Source organism: Trichoderma breve (genome assembly GCF_028502605.1).
Source record: "Trichoderma breve strain T069 chromosome 7 map unlocalized scaffold00008, whole genome shotgun sequence".
NCBI classification, from domain to species: Eukaryota; Fungi; Ascomycota; class Sordariomycetes; order Hypocreales; family Hypocreaceae; genus Trichoderma; species Trichoderma breve.
The window spans coordinates 837,531-852,066 of NW_026611594.1; the positions used below are offsets into that span (position 1 = coordinate 837,531).

General features: G+C 51.9%; 6 protein-coding genes across 6 annotated transcripts; 4 read left to right on the plus strand and 2 right to left on the minus strand.

Annotated features, from left to right (window-relative positions):
- Positions 1-400: 400 nt before the first annotated feature.
- On the plus strand, positions 401-1,036 carry T069G_11364 (OHCU decarboxylase domain-containing protein; the record flags this gene model as incomplete). The annotated part of the gene is made up of 2 exons (XM_056178569.1): positions 401-883; positions 959-1,036. 2 exons carry the CDS (start codon positions 401-403, stop codon positions 1,034-1,036), a joined length of 561 nt encoding a protein of 186 aa, XP_056023443.1.
- A 312-nt stretch (positions 1,037-1,348) lies between these two features.
- T069G_11365 (uncharacterized protein) lies at positions 1,349-2,482 on the minus strand (the record flags this gene model as incomplete). Its single annotated transcript, XM_056178570.1, has 1 exon — positions 1,349-2,482. One exon carries the CDS (start codon positions 2,480-2,482, stop codon positions 1,349-1,351), a length of 1,134 nt encoding a protein of 377 aa, XP_056023444.1.
- A 3,398-nt stretch (positions 2,483-5,880) lies between these two features.
- On the minus strand, positions 5,881-8,100 carry T069G_11366 (uncharacterized protein; the record flags this gene model as incomplete). Its single annotated transcript, XM_056178571.1, has 1 exon — positions 5,881-8,100. One exon carries the CDS (start codon positions 8,098-8,100, stop codon positions 5,881-5,883), a length of 2,220 nt encoding a protein of 739 aa, XP_056023445.1.
- A 1,332-nt stretch (positions 8,101-9,432) lies between these two features.
- On the plus strand, positions 9,433-10,637 carry T069G_11367 (thioesterase-like superfamily domain-containing protein; the record flags this gene model as incomplete). The annotated part of the gene is made up of 2 exons (XM_056178572.1): positions 9,433-9,756; positions 9,807-10,637. The coding sequence occupies 2 exons, from the start codon at positions 9,433-9,435 to the stop codon at positions 10,635-10,637; spliced, it is 1,155 nt and encodes a 384-aa protein (XP_056023446.1).
- An 814-nt stretch (positions 10,638-11,451) lies between these two features.
- On the plus strand, positions 11,452-12,423 carry T069G_11368 (uncharacterized protein; the record flags this gene model as incomplete). The annotated part of the gene is made up of 2 exons (XM_056178573.1): positions 11,452-11,608; positions 11,678-12,423. 2 exons carry the CDS (start codon positions 11,452-11,454, stop codon positions 12,421-12,423), a joined length of 903 nt encoding a protein of 300 aa, XP_056023447.1.
- An 865-nt stretch (positions 12,424-13,288) lies between these two features.
- Positions 13,289-14,245, plus strand: T069G_11369 (cytochrome c oxidase subunit vb domain-containing protein; the record flags this gene model as incomplete). Its single annotated transcript, XM_056178574.1, has 4 exons — positions 13,289-13,379; positions 13,520-13,612; positions 13,745-14,004; positions 14,081-14,245. 4 exons carry the CDS (start codon positions 13,289-13,291, stop codon positions 14,243-14,245), a joined length of 609 nt encoding a protein of 202 aa, XP_056023448.1.
- Between the last annotated feature and the right edge of the window lie 291 nt (positions 14,246-14,536).

A 14,536-nucleotide genomic window follows, 5' to 3' on the forward strand; every position in this document is an offset into this window, starting at 1 on the left:
CGAGCTGATAAGTGCAGTGATAAGCCTGCTCGTCAACTACCAACTCGGTATCGCTGCGTTTGTCGCTCCACTGGAATTGCGGGGAGTTAGGGGATGAGCTCGTCGTCTGACTTGAGCCAGGCGGTTGGTTTCTTGTCCTGTAACCCTTTTCTGAAGGCATCGCGAGTTGTTGATCTTTTCTGCGCTGGATTCTGCCATCTTTTGCGCGTGTCACGACTAGCGTTATTCCGCCTCTCTCTCTCTCTCTTGCAATCGATCGCTTCCTCGAACGCGGCCATCTTCTTTCTCTACCATCTGTCTGTCTATGACTCTATACCCATAATTCATTCCCCTTCATAGCAACCGCGAATCTCCTCTCTTTTCTGGACCCGGAGCTACACACACATATACGCACACCATCATGCCACTGGAGCGTCTCCCTCCCATTGCTCACCTCCACTCGTATTCGGACCTGGCCCAGACCGAGGTGCTCGACCTGCTGTTTGAGCCCAGTCCCGCCATCCACGCCACTCTCCTGCCAGTAATACGGACGGCCGTCTACAGCTCATACCCCGACTTGATAGACGTGTGCCAGATCAGGCTCCTCTCGCTCGCCGCAAAGTCTGCCGAGACAGAGCCGCATCCCGTGCTCCTGTCCGTCCTGGGATCTCACCCGCGCCTGGGAGAAAAGAACATTGAGTCGGCGCAGTCTGTGGCTGAACAGGCGAACCTTCAGGGAGAATCCGAGGAACTCGCCGCGCTGAACAAAGAGTACGAAGAGGCGTTCCCGGGGCTCAGATATGTCGTCTTCGTCAACGGTCGAGGGCGGCCCGAGATTATGCAGGACATGAGGGCGCGGATCGAGCAAAGCAACTATTCCCAAGAGGTCGACGCTGCATTACAGGTACGGACCGGTGCTTCAACTTCAGTCAATCAGTCAAATCTTCACGATGAAGCTAATTCTTGCGGATAAATCAAGGCCATGTGCGACATTGCAAAGAGCAGGGCTTCCAAGCTCCCTGAAGACACTAACCGCAAGCAGTCCAACGGCAACTGATTTCGACGATTTATTACATTCATTTGGTGGGATTCTGATAAAATCAACTTCCTTAGTTTACACAAAACCGGGGGGTTCAAAGACACAAACTCCCCGGGCCGCCATTCGCCCATAGCCTTAACTTTCATCCAACAAAACGCCTCCCCTCCAAGCCCAGCCTTGGCTACAATGCGCCAGCCATGCCAATAAATATACAGTAATTTTCCAGCCCTACAAGTGATTTCCGGACTTTCATATGTTGCTCTGAGTTTTCAGCCGTCTCTCTAAACAATGTGAATAACAAATGAGATGTGAAACAAAAAAAAAAAAATGTCAACCTATCCTCCAAGAAATGCCGTCCAGCTCGTCTATGTACTCTTCATATGTGTGCTCCTCCGAGGGCGACTGGGGGCCAGGCGAAGTCGCCTTGGCCGCAAAGATGGCGTCGAAGTCACAATAGACGTCGGAGTCATCGTCGTCCAGGTCCTCTGGGTGGAGGAAGGCAAAGCTGTCTTCTTCAGCATCGTCGTACATCCAGGCAAGAGGCGGCCTCGGCTCTGGAGATGTCGTCGAGTCGATGCGGGCCGAGGTGCGGTCATTGGTGGCATCGACGTCTGCAGAGGGAAGTGGCAGAGCTATGGGCTTTGATAAACGACAGGCAGCCGGAGCCTTGCCCAGCGTTTCTGCAGACTGAATGCCGGTTTCGTCTCTGAGTTCCCGTGATGCTGGAGTTGCTCCCTTGCTTGGCTCATGGAGACTGGGCCTCGCCTCGGGGGTTGATTTCACTTCTTGTGATTGCCATGGTGCCTTTGTGAATGTATCTGTGCTCGGCCTCACTGTGCTGTCTTCGCTCTCCTTTGTCGAGCCCTGATATCTCACAACACCAAGCCTCTTCCGCATCCGGTTCATGATGGAGTATCTCAGATAGGCCGTAGCCCGCAGATATGCAGCCCGCCTGCTGGAATCGAGCATCACGGCCATCTTTACAAAACGCCGGTCACCAACCTGCCTGCCCTCTCTGTTCAAGATGTGCGTGGCAGGTTGGGAGAATGGCTGCGAGAGCCTGCTAGTAATGAGATGAGTTCGAAGGCGGCGCTTCTTGCGGCCGACATTCGCTGTATTAGGGCCCTCGACGTCGGATCCGAGACGACAGCGTTTAATTCCCCTGCAGACCCATTGTGCATCCAGCGAGAACTCAAACGCCGTCTTGTTGCTGTGGTCCAGTATCGTAAACTGCACGAGGCTCTCCGGAAGAGGATACTCTCGCGGAGCGGCGGCAGGCTTCCGCGTGCCCTTGAGACGATGCCGATGGGGCGCCTCGAGCAGGAAATCTGAGCTCTTACGTTTGGATAGTGATTTGTTCAGTCTTGACCTCGTCAGGGAGTGTAGGCCGGACACGCCAATGGCGCCGGCATCCAGAGGATCATGACATCTTAGCGTTTGCACCGGCTCAAGTACGCTTTGCATGCTTTCAGACTCGGTGATGCCAGCAGGTTATAAGGTTGACACGCCGGTATCGTTATCGACTCCAACTTGTTTAACTGCAGGCTGAACGTGTTCCCTGCAGAGGCGATATGAAGCTCACGGGGGACATGGAGTGAGTGAAGTGGCTCTTTGGCTTTCTGTTCACCCTTTCTCCCCTGCCCTGGTGTCACGAACGAGGCGGCCAGCAATGGCAAGCTATAGATGAAACTCTGTGTGTGAACCAGAAGCAAGCAAGAAGGCGGCTTCTGTCTAGGCGGGAATCTGGTGGAAACGGGTCACAAGGTGAAGTTTGTGTGAAAGGCGAACGAAGATGCTGGGACAAGAGACGAGACGCAACATAAAGCGGGGAGTTGGGACATTCAAGATGGGGCTCGGGACTGGTCGACCGAAGCCTCAAAAACGAGCTAAAATACTCGTCCGTTTTCTCGAAAAAAGAGCCCCCCCTTCACACGACTCTCTTCACACCACACACACACTACACACGCCCCCAGAAATGGGAAAAAGGGCTAGCATCGCATCCAATCCAGCGGTTCCGAAGGCGCGGGTTCGCCCTTCTCCGCCCTCCTACTTTCAGGACCATCGGCGCGTGGAATGATGGGATGGGATGGGGGATCAAATTGAATCCTTGACCAACACATCAAGGGGGTGTGAGTGTGAGTGAGTGTGTGTGGCATCGCAGCGGATTTCCACTTCTGGCCCGTCCATGGTCCGGGGAAGCACGGGCGGCTTGCAGGGGCGCGATCTGCAATAGTTGGGTGTGCGGATTATCCGAATGGGACGAGCAGAGCGAGAGAGAGAGAAGCATCGACATGGTGTGAATGAATGAATCCCTTGCCTTGCCTTGTCCTTGAGTCTCGCCTCTTTTTTGCTCTCTCTCACTCTCTTTCTCACCCTTACATGGCACCTACATTACATGGTCCTACATGGTGCCTATTTTTTCATTTCATTTTCTTGTGTCACACGTAGCGTTGCACTCGATGGGCCGCTTTGAGACAGCACAGCCGGTCAACCCCAGGTTCGGCCACTGCAGGACGACATCATGGCGTACTTCCCGTCCTTGCAGCGAACGGGAGTTATTGGTTCTGGGGGCAGGGATGATGCGAGCAGGGATTTGGTTTTTGCGGTTGAGAGAGCGCAGCGCACGCCCCCCGGTCAGCCCATTGCTTTTTCTAATACCGAGCGTGCATGCAGCTTTTCTTGTGCCTTGTAAGAAAGGCTATTCACGGGAGTAACACGTACGAGCACACTGTAGCAGCACTCTTTCTCTCTTTCTCACTCGTACATGCTTGTGTGTGTGCCTCACGATGAGACATGTGGCCTTTGTACATGCCTTGGCTGCATGTCCTTTCCTGCAAGCCTCAACTGTTAAAAGCGATATATTTAGCCCAGACAAGGCTCCACGACTCGCTCACGGGATCCACGGGGCCATGAGTGAATGGACTGACTGACAGCAAAGATGACGGGCATCTCGCAATGAGAATTTGGGTGCAGGCGGGAAACACGAAGCGGCTAGAAAAGGGTCGGGAAGGGTCCATCCCATCCAGCGCGCGACCAAATACGATCAAGACCCCTGGCCCCCTGGTCTGGTCTGTTGAGCTGAAGACGGGCTGGACTGGATCAATTAGTTCTTGTGCTAGCACGACAATGCTGGTATGATTGCTTGCTCATCGACACCTTAATTCGTCCAAGGGGTTACATCTGCCAACTCAATTCCGTCGTCGCTGGGACGAGACGAGCCATGTAAGTACTGCCTAATTTACACACTTCCCCCAGGTTCCCAGAACACCAGAAGCTCCCCCATCACCACGACTCTCCCCAAATCCTTCCTACTGTACTCCGGACATCGAGCTGTCGTGAAACCATACCTCGTCGAATCGGATCGCTGCCCTAGACCCCGATCCCCGTGATTCGCTACGGGGATGAGAAACCTGGCAATATGCTATGCACTGCACTCAACTCATGCAACTCGCAATTTAACCAGCGCAAACCCGTCTGGTCCAGCCTTGAGACACTCACACTCTCGCTCCCAGCTTTGCCATTGTGATTTGCTGCCGGACGGGGACAAAAGCACAGACAGATTGAGCATCATGCAAATCTGCGTCATCGAACGACCCTTTGGGTGAGCCAGAGATGGTCACGTTGATCAAAGACCCTCCCAATGACCCCCCGGTTAGTCCGTCGTGGTGATTGCCACACCCACTGCATTCGCTGGCCACTACAGCTGAGGTGTGGTAACAAATCACTTTTTCCTTCTTTTTTTTGCTGGCTGAGGCGGTCGAATCGGTCGTTGTCCGCCATTTCTGGGGCACTTCTTCCCCCAACTTCCATTATAGTCTTCTTGTGCATAGTGGCGTGAGTTTGGCATTGTGTCCTTTTTTACTTGCTGCATGCTGCCCTCCCTTTTGTTCCCCCAAACTCTTTTCGATCCCGCTCTGTCTGTGTGTCTCGGATTCTTTTTTAAATCCCCTTATTTTGCCCGTCTTTTGGGATCTCGATTTGCTTGCCAACCACCAACCCCCGACCCCGACATGAATTAACCCACGAACCAAGACGGACAGGCGGGACGGAAGTCGCCGTCCATCAGCAATTTGGTCGTGTCACGGAATGACAAGTAATAGTGCTACGGACTACTTGGAACTAGCACCCGCAGCTCTTTGCATTTGCATTCTCGACTTCTATGCTTTCGACTAATAAGCGTCCTTGCCCGTCTTTCCCAGCACCAGCATCAGCATCACGTCCAATAGTCGTTACCGCCACTCAACTGCTGTGTTACCTGAAACTCCTCTCTCGGCCAACTCAGTACTGCATAAACTCTCACCCCCAGCCAGGCTTTTCCCCCAAAAGCCAAGCGCCTCAAGAAAAAAAAAAGGAAACACTGCGAAGCTATTTGGTTGCCTTTTTTCTCCAACTTTGGCTCATGTGGCCACCCATCTTACAGCCCAACTGCCAGGATCGCGGGGTTGCTTCGCTGCCTGAATCGTGGTCGAATGATGGGACGTTTTTGCTGGTAAAATCAGGCTGATGGAGGGCGACGATTGATCAGCAAAGCAGATCGTAAAAAGAGAACCCCGATTCGAACAAGGCCCCAAAGTTGCCCTTTTTGTTTCCTCCCGCTATACCCGGTCATGGGTGGTTGGCTCATTTGGCCAGCAACCCATTGCTCCCATTCGTTCTTCTTCCCGACCCAAGCCGCCAGCCAATATTTGCGCCGCACGTAACGGTTTCGGGATACCTACTCTGTACTAAAGCGACCTTTGTCCTGCCGTACACCACGAGCGCATATGACGAGTCAGGCTGTCAGACAAGCAAGCAGCTGTGCAGCTGTTTTTGCCCGTAGGCCCTTCTGGCCCTCCCCCCTCTGATGATGACTACAGTACGCCTTAGGCTGGACGCGTCCGCACACCAAAGATGTCATTGCGCCATCCGCCTCTCTCATACTCGTAGATCTTCTGGCTGGCGTCTTGAGCCTCACGCTCCCAAAGCTGGACTAGACTTCCCGGAGCATAGCGGCCACGGAAGATTTCCGGACGGACGCCAATGCGGGCCTCGATGTCGGGATGCGGCTGGGGGACGAGTCGAGCGGCGACGGCTCTGATAAAGGTCCAGAGGTCTTCGGGGCTGGCAATTCGGGTTGCCCGCAGTCGCTCGCGAGCAAAGAGCAGTTCTCGGTTGAGAGTGTGAAGGCCGTCTTCGATTGCAGATGCGATGCTCTTTTCTATTGCTCTCTTCACGATAGGTCGGATTAACGGCTTGAGGAGCCAGGCGAATAGTGAAAACTTGGATTTGCGCAGGGTGTAGTTGAGATGGTGGATGTGGACTCTGGCTCTGCGGAGAGAGACAATCTTTTCAAGGCGATCTCGTCCAATTTCAATATCCAGAGACAGGTCAATGCCACGCTCGTCCAGGTGGATGCTGGCAAGGCCCTCGTCCATGAATCTCAATATGCCTGAATGCAGGTGCACCCAGTATCCCAGCTCCTCAGCTGCTATGGAAAGCCCTGAGATTTTAATCGTGGCCAGAGATGTGACGGTGGACAGGATTTGGAAGCGAGCTTTGCGGATATCGACGTCATTCCGAGTCGATATTTGTAACCTGTAAGGCAGAAACGAAGTGTTGTTAATTGTTCGCCCAGGTTCTAGGACCAGGTTTTCGAGAAGCAAATCTACATCTGGTGTCGAGACCTCGAGGCGTGGGATGGGCAGATACTGAATTCCCTGTATAAGCATCGGGACGAAGACGTTGACGAGGTCCGTGGTCATATCCTTGTTGATGTACTGGTTTTTCGGCGACACAATGTGCGCAATGCGAGTCGAGCTATTGATGAGTTGAAGGACTTCAGCGTCCTCGCTCACCGAGCGCAGAGCCGTGCTAAGGCTGCCGAGCAGATTATCGACTTTTTCTCTGATGGAGGTTTCCGTGGTGAGCTCTTTTGACTCGTTACGAAGCTGCTCGAAGCGTTTTTCCGCATTGTTGAAGAATTCGGGATCCATGAGGATATCCTGCACCAACTTGGAGAGGTGGTCTACCAAGTCCTCGAATGCTGGGTCAGACTGACCGGTTTCTACGACTTCATGAAACGACTTTTCGACTTGGTTCCAGGCATCCTTGTCGCCGAATGATGTGATGAGCTGCCAAAAGTTGTGCAGAGCTTCATCGGCTTCCTGGTTCATACCGACATCTTCTTCTATGATCTCAGCTGTGCGCGCCGCGGCCTGAGAGTAAACCTTGAGATAGCGCCTCAGAAGAAGGGATAAAGTCGACACAGAGTCTGAGTAATTGGGCCGCTTGCGAAGCTTGAGCACAGCTTGCTTGAGGCGATATGTTAAGGCCTCTTGCTCGTCTCCCTGGATGTGTTCTCGCGCGCTGCGGGCTGCCGTGCCTAGGACATCGCCCGCGCCATCTGCCACCACTTCGGCCACTTCGATGACCTCTTGCTGCAAATCCTCTGTCGTAGGCGCTGGCTGCGCATCTCCGTTTGCGTGTTTGAGAGCCTGCTGCTTCTCCTTGGGCGGCTCAATCTTTTTGGCGGTCTCGTGAGCTACGTCTCTTAATGTGAATGCTGTGTCGCGAAAGACTTCGCGGGAGACGGTAGATAGGTCTGTAAGGAAGATGCGAAAGTCCGAGTTTGTGAGTAAAAGTGATCCAACCGTCTTGACGCTGGCGACGGCGGCCATAACATCTGCCTTCATCTTGGTGGCGCCGGTCCTGACGTGGAGATCTGTCGAATCTACTTGGAGACGTGCCTTGGCCAGGTACCAGAGGAAATCTTGCACCTGATCATTGGAGTTTTTGGCTTTTAGTAGGTCGATGAGTTCGCTGAGCCACATGCGCGTAGTTCGGACCAAGGCTCTGCCGGAGGGACTCAAACCAGAAGCCTGGGGATTGAGAACGTCGGCGGCGAGCAAAGTACGCAGATGAGTGATCATTTGTTCATTGGAGGGCATGTAGCCATTTGAAAGCGCCCGCAGCATCTGATATGTGTGAAGCTTCTCATGCAGCCGCGTCTGTCTCTGAGTCGCCTCGTTGTACTGCGGGAGGAGAGGCTGGTGCTCTTCATCTTGACGGCGTGTGGAATGACTTAGCGCCTGCCAGGAAAACATTTTGCCCTTTTTCTTTTAGAAGGGAAATGTAAATTGACGAGGTAAGTAATTTTCCAAGAGACTAGTGATGTTGGGTATATGGTAAGTTTGAGGAGAGGGATGAAACAGCTGTGAGGAGTGGGTGTTGATATAAGTGAGATGATGTCAAAGTCAATGACGCTTACTTGACGTTTGGTGATGAAACACGGGGAAGAGCTTCCGGCGGCGCGTCAACAGGGATTATAAACTTTGTTTTGCTTTTTGTTTTTAAAAGCCAAGTTAGATTGGACTACATTATTTTGAGTGACTGATTGATTGACGAATGTTGTTGATATTAATTGTTTTTAATAGAATAAAAGCTATGGTTTCATTGGAATGACAGGGTAGGCTGTGCATCACTGCAGCAAGACATGATGCACGTCTGGGCCTGCATGTCACTTTACCCTGTATAGAATCAAATGCTACCTTGGCTAATAGAAGATGCTTCTTAATACAATTTTGACATTGTTTTGTATGTCAATTCATCATTACAGCATATTGAACGTCAAATGCAAGCTTTGTTCTAGGGAATATTGTAATAACATTCTCACGAAATTGGTGATCAAATGCTTAGGTAACGGACGAATTATAGCTTTCCCCTCGGCTATCGCCTTCAGTCTAACCATGTGAAACTCGGGAACTGAGATTAGGCTTTAGATTCGCGTTGATTGCCGCTAGGAGAATTGGCCACATTTACTTCTTAAGTGTCAGGTATTTAGCGACTGCAGTGGTTATCCGTAGGGACAGATTGATTGCTGGATGTGGTAGTATAATCCTCTACCTAAGGTATTTTTATTGGATTACTCATCAATAGTTCTTGATGAATTGGACGAATTGTTGCACATGTGTTTGTAATAGGTACAGTGCCCTCCCGGCAGTATTCGCACTTGGACCGGCCGAAGCCACGGCTGACGGAAGACATCGCTTTCGACTTATACGAGAAAAAAAAAAAAGGAAAATAATCCCGAGAAGATAGTATTTAAGCAAAGAAAAGCAGTCAAATCGATATGGCACCCAATAGCCTATCTATATGCAATTGTGTAATGGCGGACATTGCGGCCGGCAATTACGGGGTACAGCTAGTGCCAGTGGGCTGGAGCCGAGGTTCAATAACACGCTGCACGGCTGTATATGAAGATGGCCGGGGGGTCGCACCTATCAATATCATGTTCAGCTGCATCAATTCGCTGGTGCTGGTATTTGATGATGTGAACGGTAGATGAAGCTGGACTACGAACAAAGACTGGGAGTATAGCAAATTCACATTGTCAACAACGCATCGCAGCACCTGTACGTGTACTCGTACTTTCGACTATGGCCTCCAACAAGGATGCACCAGCTGCGATCAAACGCAATGACCTCTACGAGGCCCTGAGGCTCTCGCGACTCCCAGATCAGCAGAACGGCTCACAGGATCCTGTCAAGAGATTCGTCAGCCGTACACCAGCCTGGAGGCCCGGGAATGAGCTGCCATGGGGATCAATCGATCCTGAAGGGTACAAGAAGGGCAACACGGTCGACTTTAATCCAGCTGCGTTTGGAGGCCACGTCTTCGCCCAGGCACCCTTGGCGGCTGCGAGAGCGGTGGAGGAAGAAGAGAATGGCAATGGCAATGACAATGACAAGCTAGGCATTCATGTGAGTCTCAAACCATCTTGACGGGAGCCGTTTGCTGACCTATATACTAGTCCATCCAAGGCGTGTTTACAAAAGCGGGCGCCATTGATCGGCCATTCATCTATGATGTGACAAATGTCCACTCAAGCCGTTCCTTCACCACCAAGTTGGTCCAGGCACGGCAGCCCACAGAGGCTTCAGATGCGCCGAATGGCCCGTTTCCAGAATCTGATGCGAATCGGCCGCTGGGCCCCGTCAGTTTCACCTGTCTCACAACGTTCAAGCGTCCCATTCCCATGCCATCGCCCGCAGAGCTGCAAATCAAAGGATCGGCACAGGAACGCTATGCCGATATCCTTTCGCAAAGAGCGCCAGACCAGTGGGAACCCAGTCCTCAGGTGGACGTCGATGCTGTTACGAGAATGTTCCCCAACGCTGGCCACGGAGGTTTCCCCATGCTGGACATGTACAAGGTGGACATGAAGGCATACAATGCTGATAAAGACGTCCCTGAGAGGCGCGAACTTATCCTCTACCGGTCGTATAAGCCGATTCGCGAAGACGATCCCAATGCGCATATTGTTGCACACGCGTACGAGGCCGACCGCAACGGGCTCATTATGCTCACTAATCATCTTGGCTGGGGTTTCAACCTCGGCTCTGCAGCTAGCTTGTCGTATTCCTTCTACGTGCATGTCAACGCTGATGAGGCAGTCATGAAGGGAGATGGATGGTGGATTCAAGAGGTTTGGTGGCCGAGGGTGAGTGCAGGGAGAGCAATGATGGAGGTTAGGATATGGAGTCCGGAGGGGAAGCACGTGGCGAGCGGTTATCAGGATGGAGTAGCATTGCCGTCGAGTAATTTGACCAAGAAGAAGAAGAAGATGGGAGAGAAGCTATGATGGCTGGTAGACGAAGGGATTCGTGGATGCGATTTGGGTAATGGCAGTACTGTACAGCGTAGGCGTATGGGACACCGGTATAAAGATATAGAGGATGAAAGGCTAGATATACACTAGATAATTAATGCTATCCAATGCAATTTAAAAACCTATAGACCAAATGTGTTTAATAGCTTACTGGAGCTGGAGGCCCTACTATGCACACACCTCCCCCTAACCCCCTTTCTCTGCCAGTTTCAACACTAATTCAGAGCAAACAAACGAAGGTAATCACGAATATACGTCACTGATTCACTGTTCTCTTTAGTCTCAGCCCTATTCGCTAGAGCTTACGCAATCCATCCGGTTTCTACCCACCGCCAGCTGCCACCAGAGACTGCCAGCTGTAAGGCAGGCAACCAAACTTGAAGCCTCGTGCAGGCTCTTGGCAGTCATGTTACTCGCCCATAGAGCACGTGAATGCGCGTTTGTCTATGCTTCTATAAAAGCACGCCTCTTCGTTTTATCTCGCCTCGTCTCTTCCTACACTTTTCATCTACCCCAACAGTCTCACCAGTCAGGGGTTTTATCACAACAGTGTGTCTCTGGCTGATACATCTATCTCGTCCTGATAAATATTCAAAACAGTTTTCACAGGTTTTGGAGTGTGTTCTACACACGCTACTCCATTTTTATCCGCCGAGCATCTGCACTCGAGGAAGCAGTGAGTCGATGATGATTCTGCCGCACAAGATACCAACTAACATTTGCACGCAACACCAGACAAGATAACCTCATTCAAAGGTCAAGATACATGCATCTCGGATTGCCCACCATGAATATCTCGAATGAAGCAGTTGACTCCCTCTTGCCGAGCGACGAAGCCGCATTGAGAGCCGTGCTCAAAACGTCATACGACAGCGTGTACAAGCTTTCGCCTGATGGAAGCACATACCTGGAGCCGTTTCTGCTCAATGGTACGCCAGTAGAACGTATAGAAGAGACCTGCGAGTACTAGGAGAACTCGTGGGATTCTCTCCAAGCATTCCTGGCGAAGCAAGAACCAGAGGCCCTCAAAAAGGACGAAGCGCACAAGCGTGTCCAACTCAACCCCAGCAACGACGCGCTGAAGCATGCCCACAAGCACTATGCGGACAACTCCAGCAAGTTCAAGAAGATTCGAGAGATCTTTGGCGAGGGTAGCAAGTATCATCCCAACCAACTCGTAGCCAAGAGATTCCTTCCTGCACGAGGCTTTTGTCAGAAAGAGCCCATGTACCGCCTCGCGTGCAAGATCTCCGACCTTCAACATCTCTATAACACCGGAGACCTCGTGATGGACCCGTTTGACTTTATCAGATGGCGCATCATCAAGAAGTTGGGCAGCTTGCTAGCCAGCCCATGGGACAGTCCCAAGCGCTTTATTAGGACTGTCGTCTACAAACTCTGTGACGACTCCGAGCATACTGGCACTAGGATCTATCAGGATTCCGTCATGCGCAACGCCGTCCTGCTGTCGGCTGCCAAGAGAAACCATCTTGGCAACTACGGCCACAAAGGAAAGGGCCGCAAGAATATCTTGCAGCAGAAGACCTTGCCCTATACAGCGGCTGCTCCGCGACCGAGAGTGAAGATTTCGAAGGATGATATTGTGGACAGCCGTCCTGAGGCTTCTGCAGCTGTGGCTCGACCGGTTCAGAAACGTGCCCGACTTGCTGCTGGCCCGCCTATCTATGCTGGTGTGAATGCCTATAGGGCTGGACAGAAGCAGCAACAATGCTCTCAACAACGTCCCAAGAGAAACTGAGAGCTTTACAGCGAGTGTAATGAGATATACAGTGGCGGGTGTATGGCAACAAGGGTCATGGGGGCAAAGGGCACATTTTGGAAGTGTTTATGCGCATGCTGGGAGGGAAGGGTAACGAGGCGAAAGTAATCTATGGTTGATTGCCAATTGGCATGCGGGATTTGCTTTTGGTTTGGAGTTTCTTCATTGCGCCAAGATCGGGTCTTTGTTTCCGAGGGCTGCAAGCTGTTCAAGCTCTATGCACAGCTGGTTGGAATGCCCCCCTCATCGGGCGATATGGGATCTGGTGAAGCTGATTTACTTGGAGGATAGCTGCTGTTGCCCTAGTTGATAGTTGCCCTAGTCTTTTAAATTCGACATCGACGTTGTTTACACGTCTTTTATTGTGTTCATTTCATCTACACTTGCTATTATTAGCTATTACTTGTGCAGTTGGGGCGAGAGTTGACGTCGGTCCTGTTCTTCATCACTATATTCGGCATGTGGTATCAGCAGACAACTACTAGATAGGACCATTGAGATGTCTTACATATCGCCGGTAACTCAAGAAATCATTTGAATAGTCACTTCAGCTCTCTTTTTGGTATTCAGCCCCCAATGCACAGCTATGACGCCAATATCTCGGCATCTCAAATACACAAAACACAGCAACTCACAGCCCATAAGCTCAGCTCACACACAAAAGCTTAGTCACGTGCTTGCAAACCACAACCCGCCATTGGCCAATTCCCACCCGAAAGTGGGGGACCCAGTACCCATCCAACATCTGCAAATCAGACCATCCGCAAATCCCTCGAACGAACCGAATCCGAACCTCTCTTTCACTCTCATCACCAACTTTTGCCCCCGGCTTTCGTCGACAATCATGTTCTTGCAACGCTCTGCTATCGCTGCGGCTCGCCGCGCCGCCGTCACTCCGGCCATTGCCCGCGGTTTCGCCACTTCCTTTGCTCGCCGTATGACTTTTACCTTTTTGTGACCCCCCTCCGGCGTGGTGTTGGATGTTGTTGTTGGTTTTTGGAGGACACTGCGGTTGGAGCGGGATATGAGGATTGTTCGTGGAGCTTGAGGCTGACGTGATGGACGACTTGAACAGGTTCTGCTGCTTCTCCTTCAACCCCCAGCGAGCAGGCTGCTGCCCTTGCCGGCTCTGCCCAGAAGAAGGTCGGCACCTACAAGACTCTGTCTGGTATGTTGTTGTTTTTCTCTTCTTATACATGGTGCATATAGCACTGTCTTAGCTTCTACAACTAGCTACCTGTCTTCCTTCATCCTGCAGCATGGGCAATTGCTAACCAGAGAGCTTGATCCCGCGCAATAGAGGTCAAGGTCGAGGAGGACCTCGTCGGACCCGGTGGCCAGCCCGGCACTGTCCCCACCGATCTCGAACAGGCCACCGGTCTCGAGCGTCTCGAAATCCTCGGAAAGATGGAGGGCGTCGACGTCTTCGACATGCGCCCCCTCGACGCCAGCCGCAAGGGAACCTTGGAGAACCCCATCCTGGTCCGCTCCGCCGGCGAGGAGCAGCTCGCTGGCTGCACCGGCTCTCCCGCCGACTCCCACGTCGTCATCTGGCTCGGTGTAAGTGAAAGCCTCGGTTGAATATAACACACACATAAAAATACGCACTAGGCTGACGAGATGGGAAAAATTGCAGCTGTCCAAGGAGCGCCCCATTGAGCGATGCCCCGAGTGCGGCAGCGTCTACAAGATGGAGTACGTCGGTGCCGAGGATCACCACGGCCACCACCACCACGCCCAGGAGATCGAGGAGCCCAAGACTTTCGCCGACTTCGTCAAGCCCGAGTACCGCTACCGATAAATACACAACTTCGATCATGGAAGGATAAAATTCGGTGGCAAGGGTTGAGGCGATGTACTATCAAGGCGCAAGAGTGGGGTGGAAGAAGCGAAATGCCCATGCCTGCGGGCAGTGGGAGGCAGCTGTGTATTCTGTAGATACTCATGACTTGTTGCAATGTGAATCACAAAACATTGACAAGATTTGGGGGGCCTGTGTGTGTTTTTGAATTATCTAATGCTGATGTCGGCTGGTTGCTTGTATCGCTTGTTATGCTAAATGCGCGTCCATCTTGTCTCTAGGGTCGTTGTT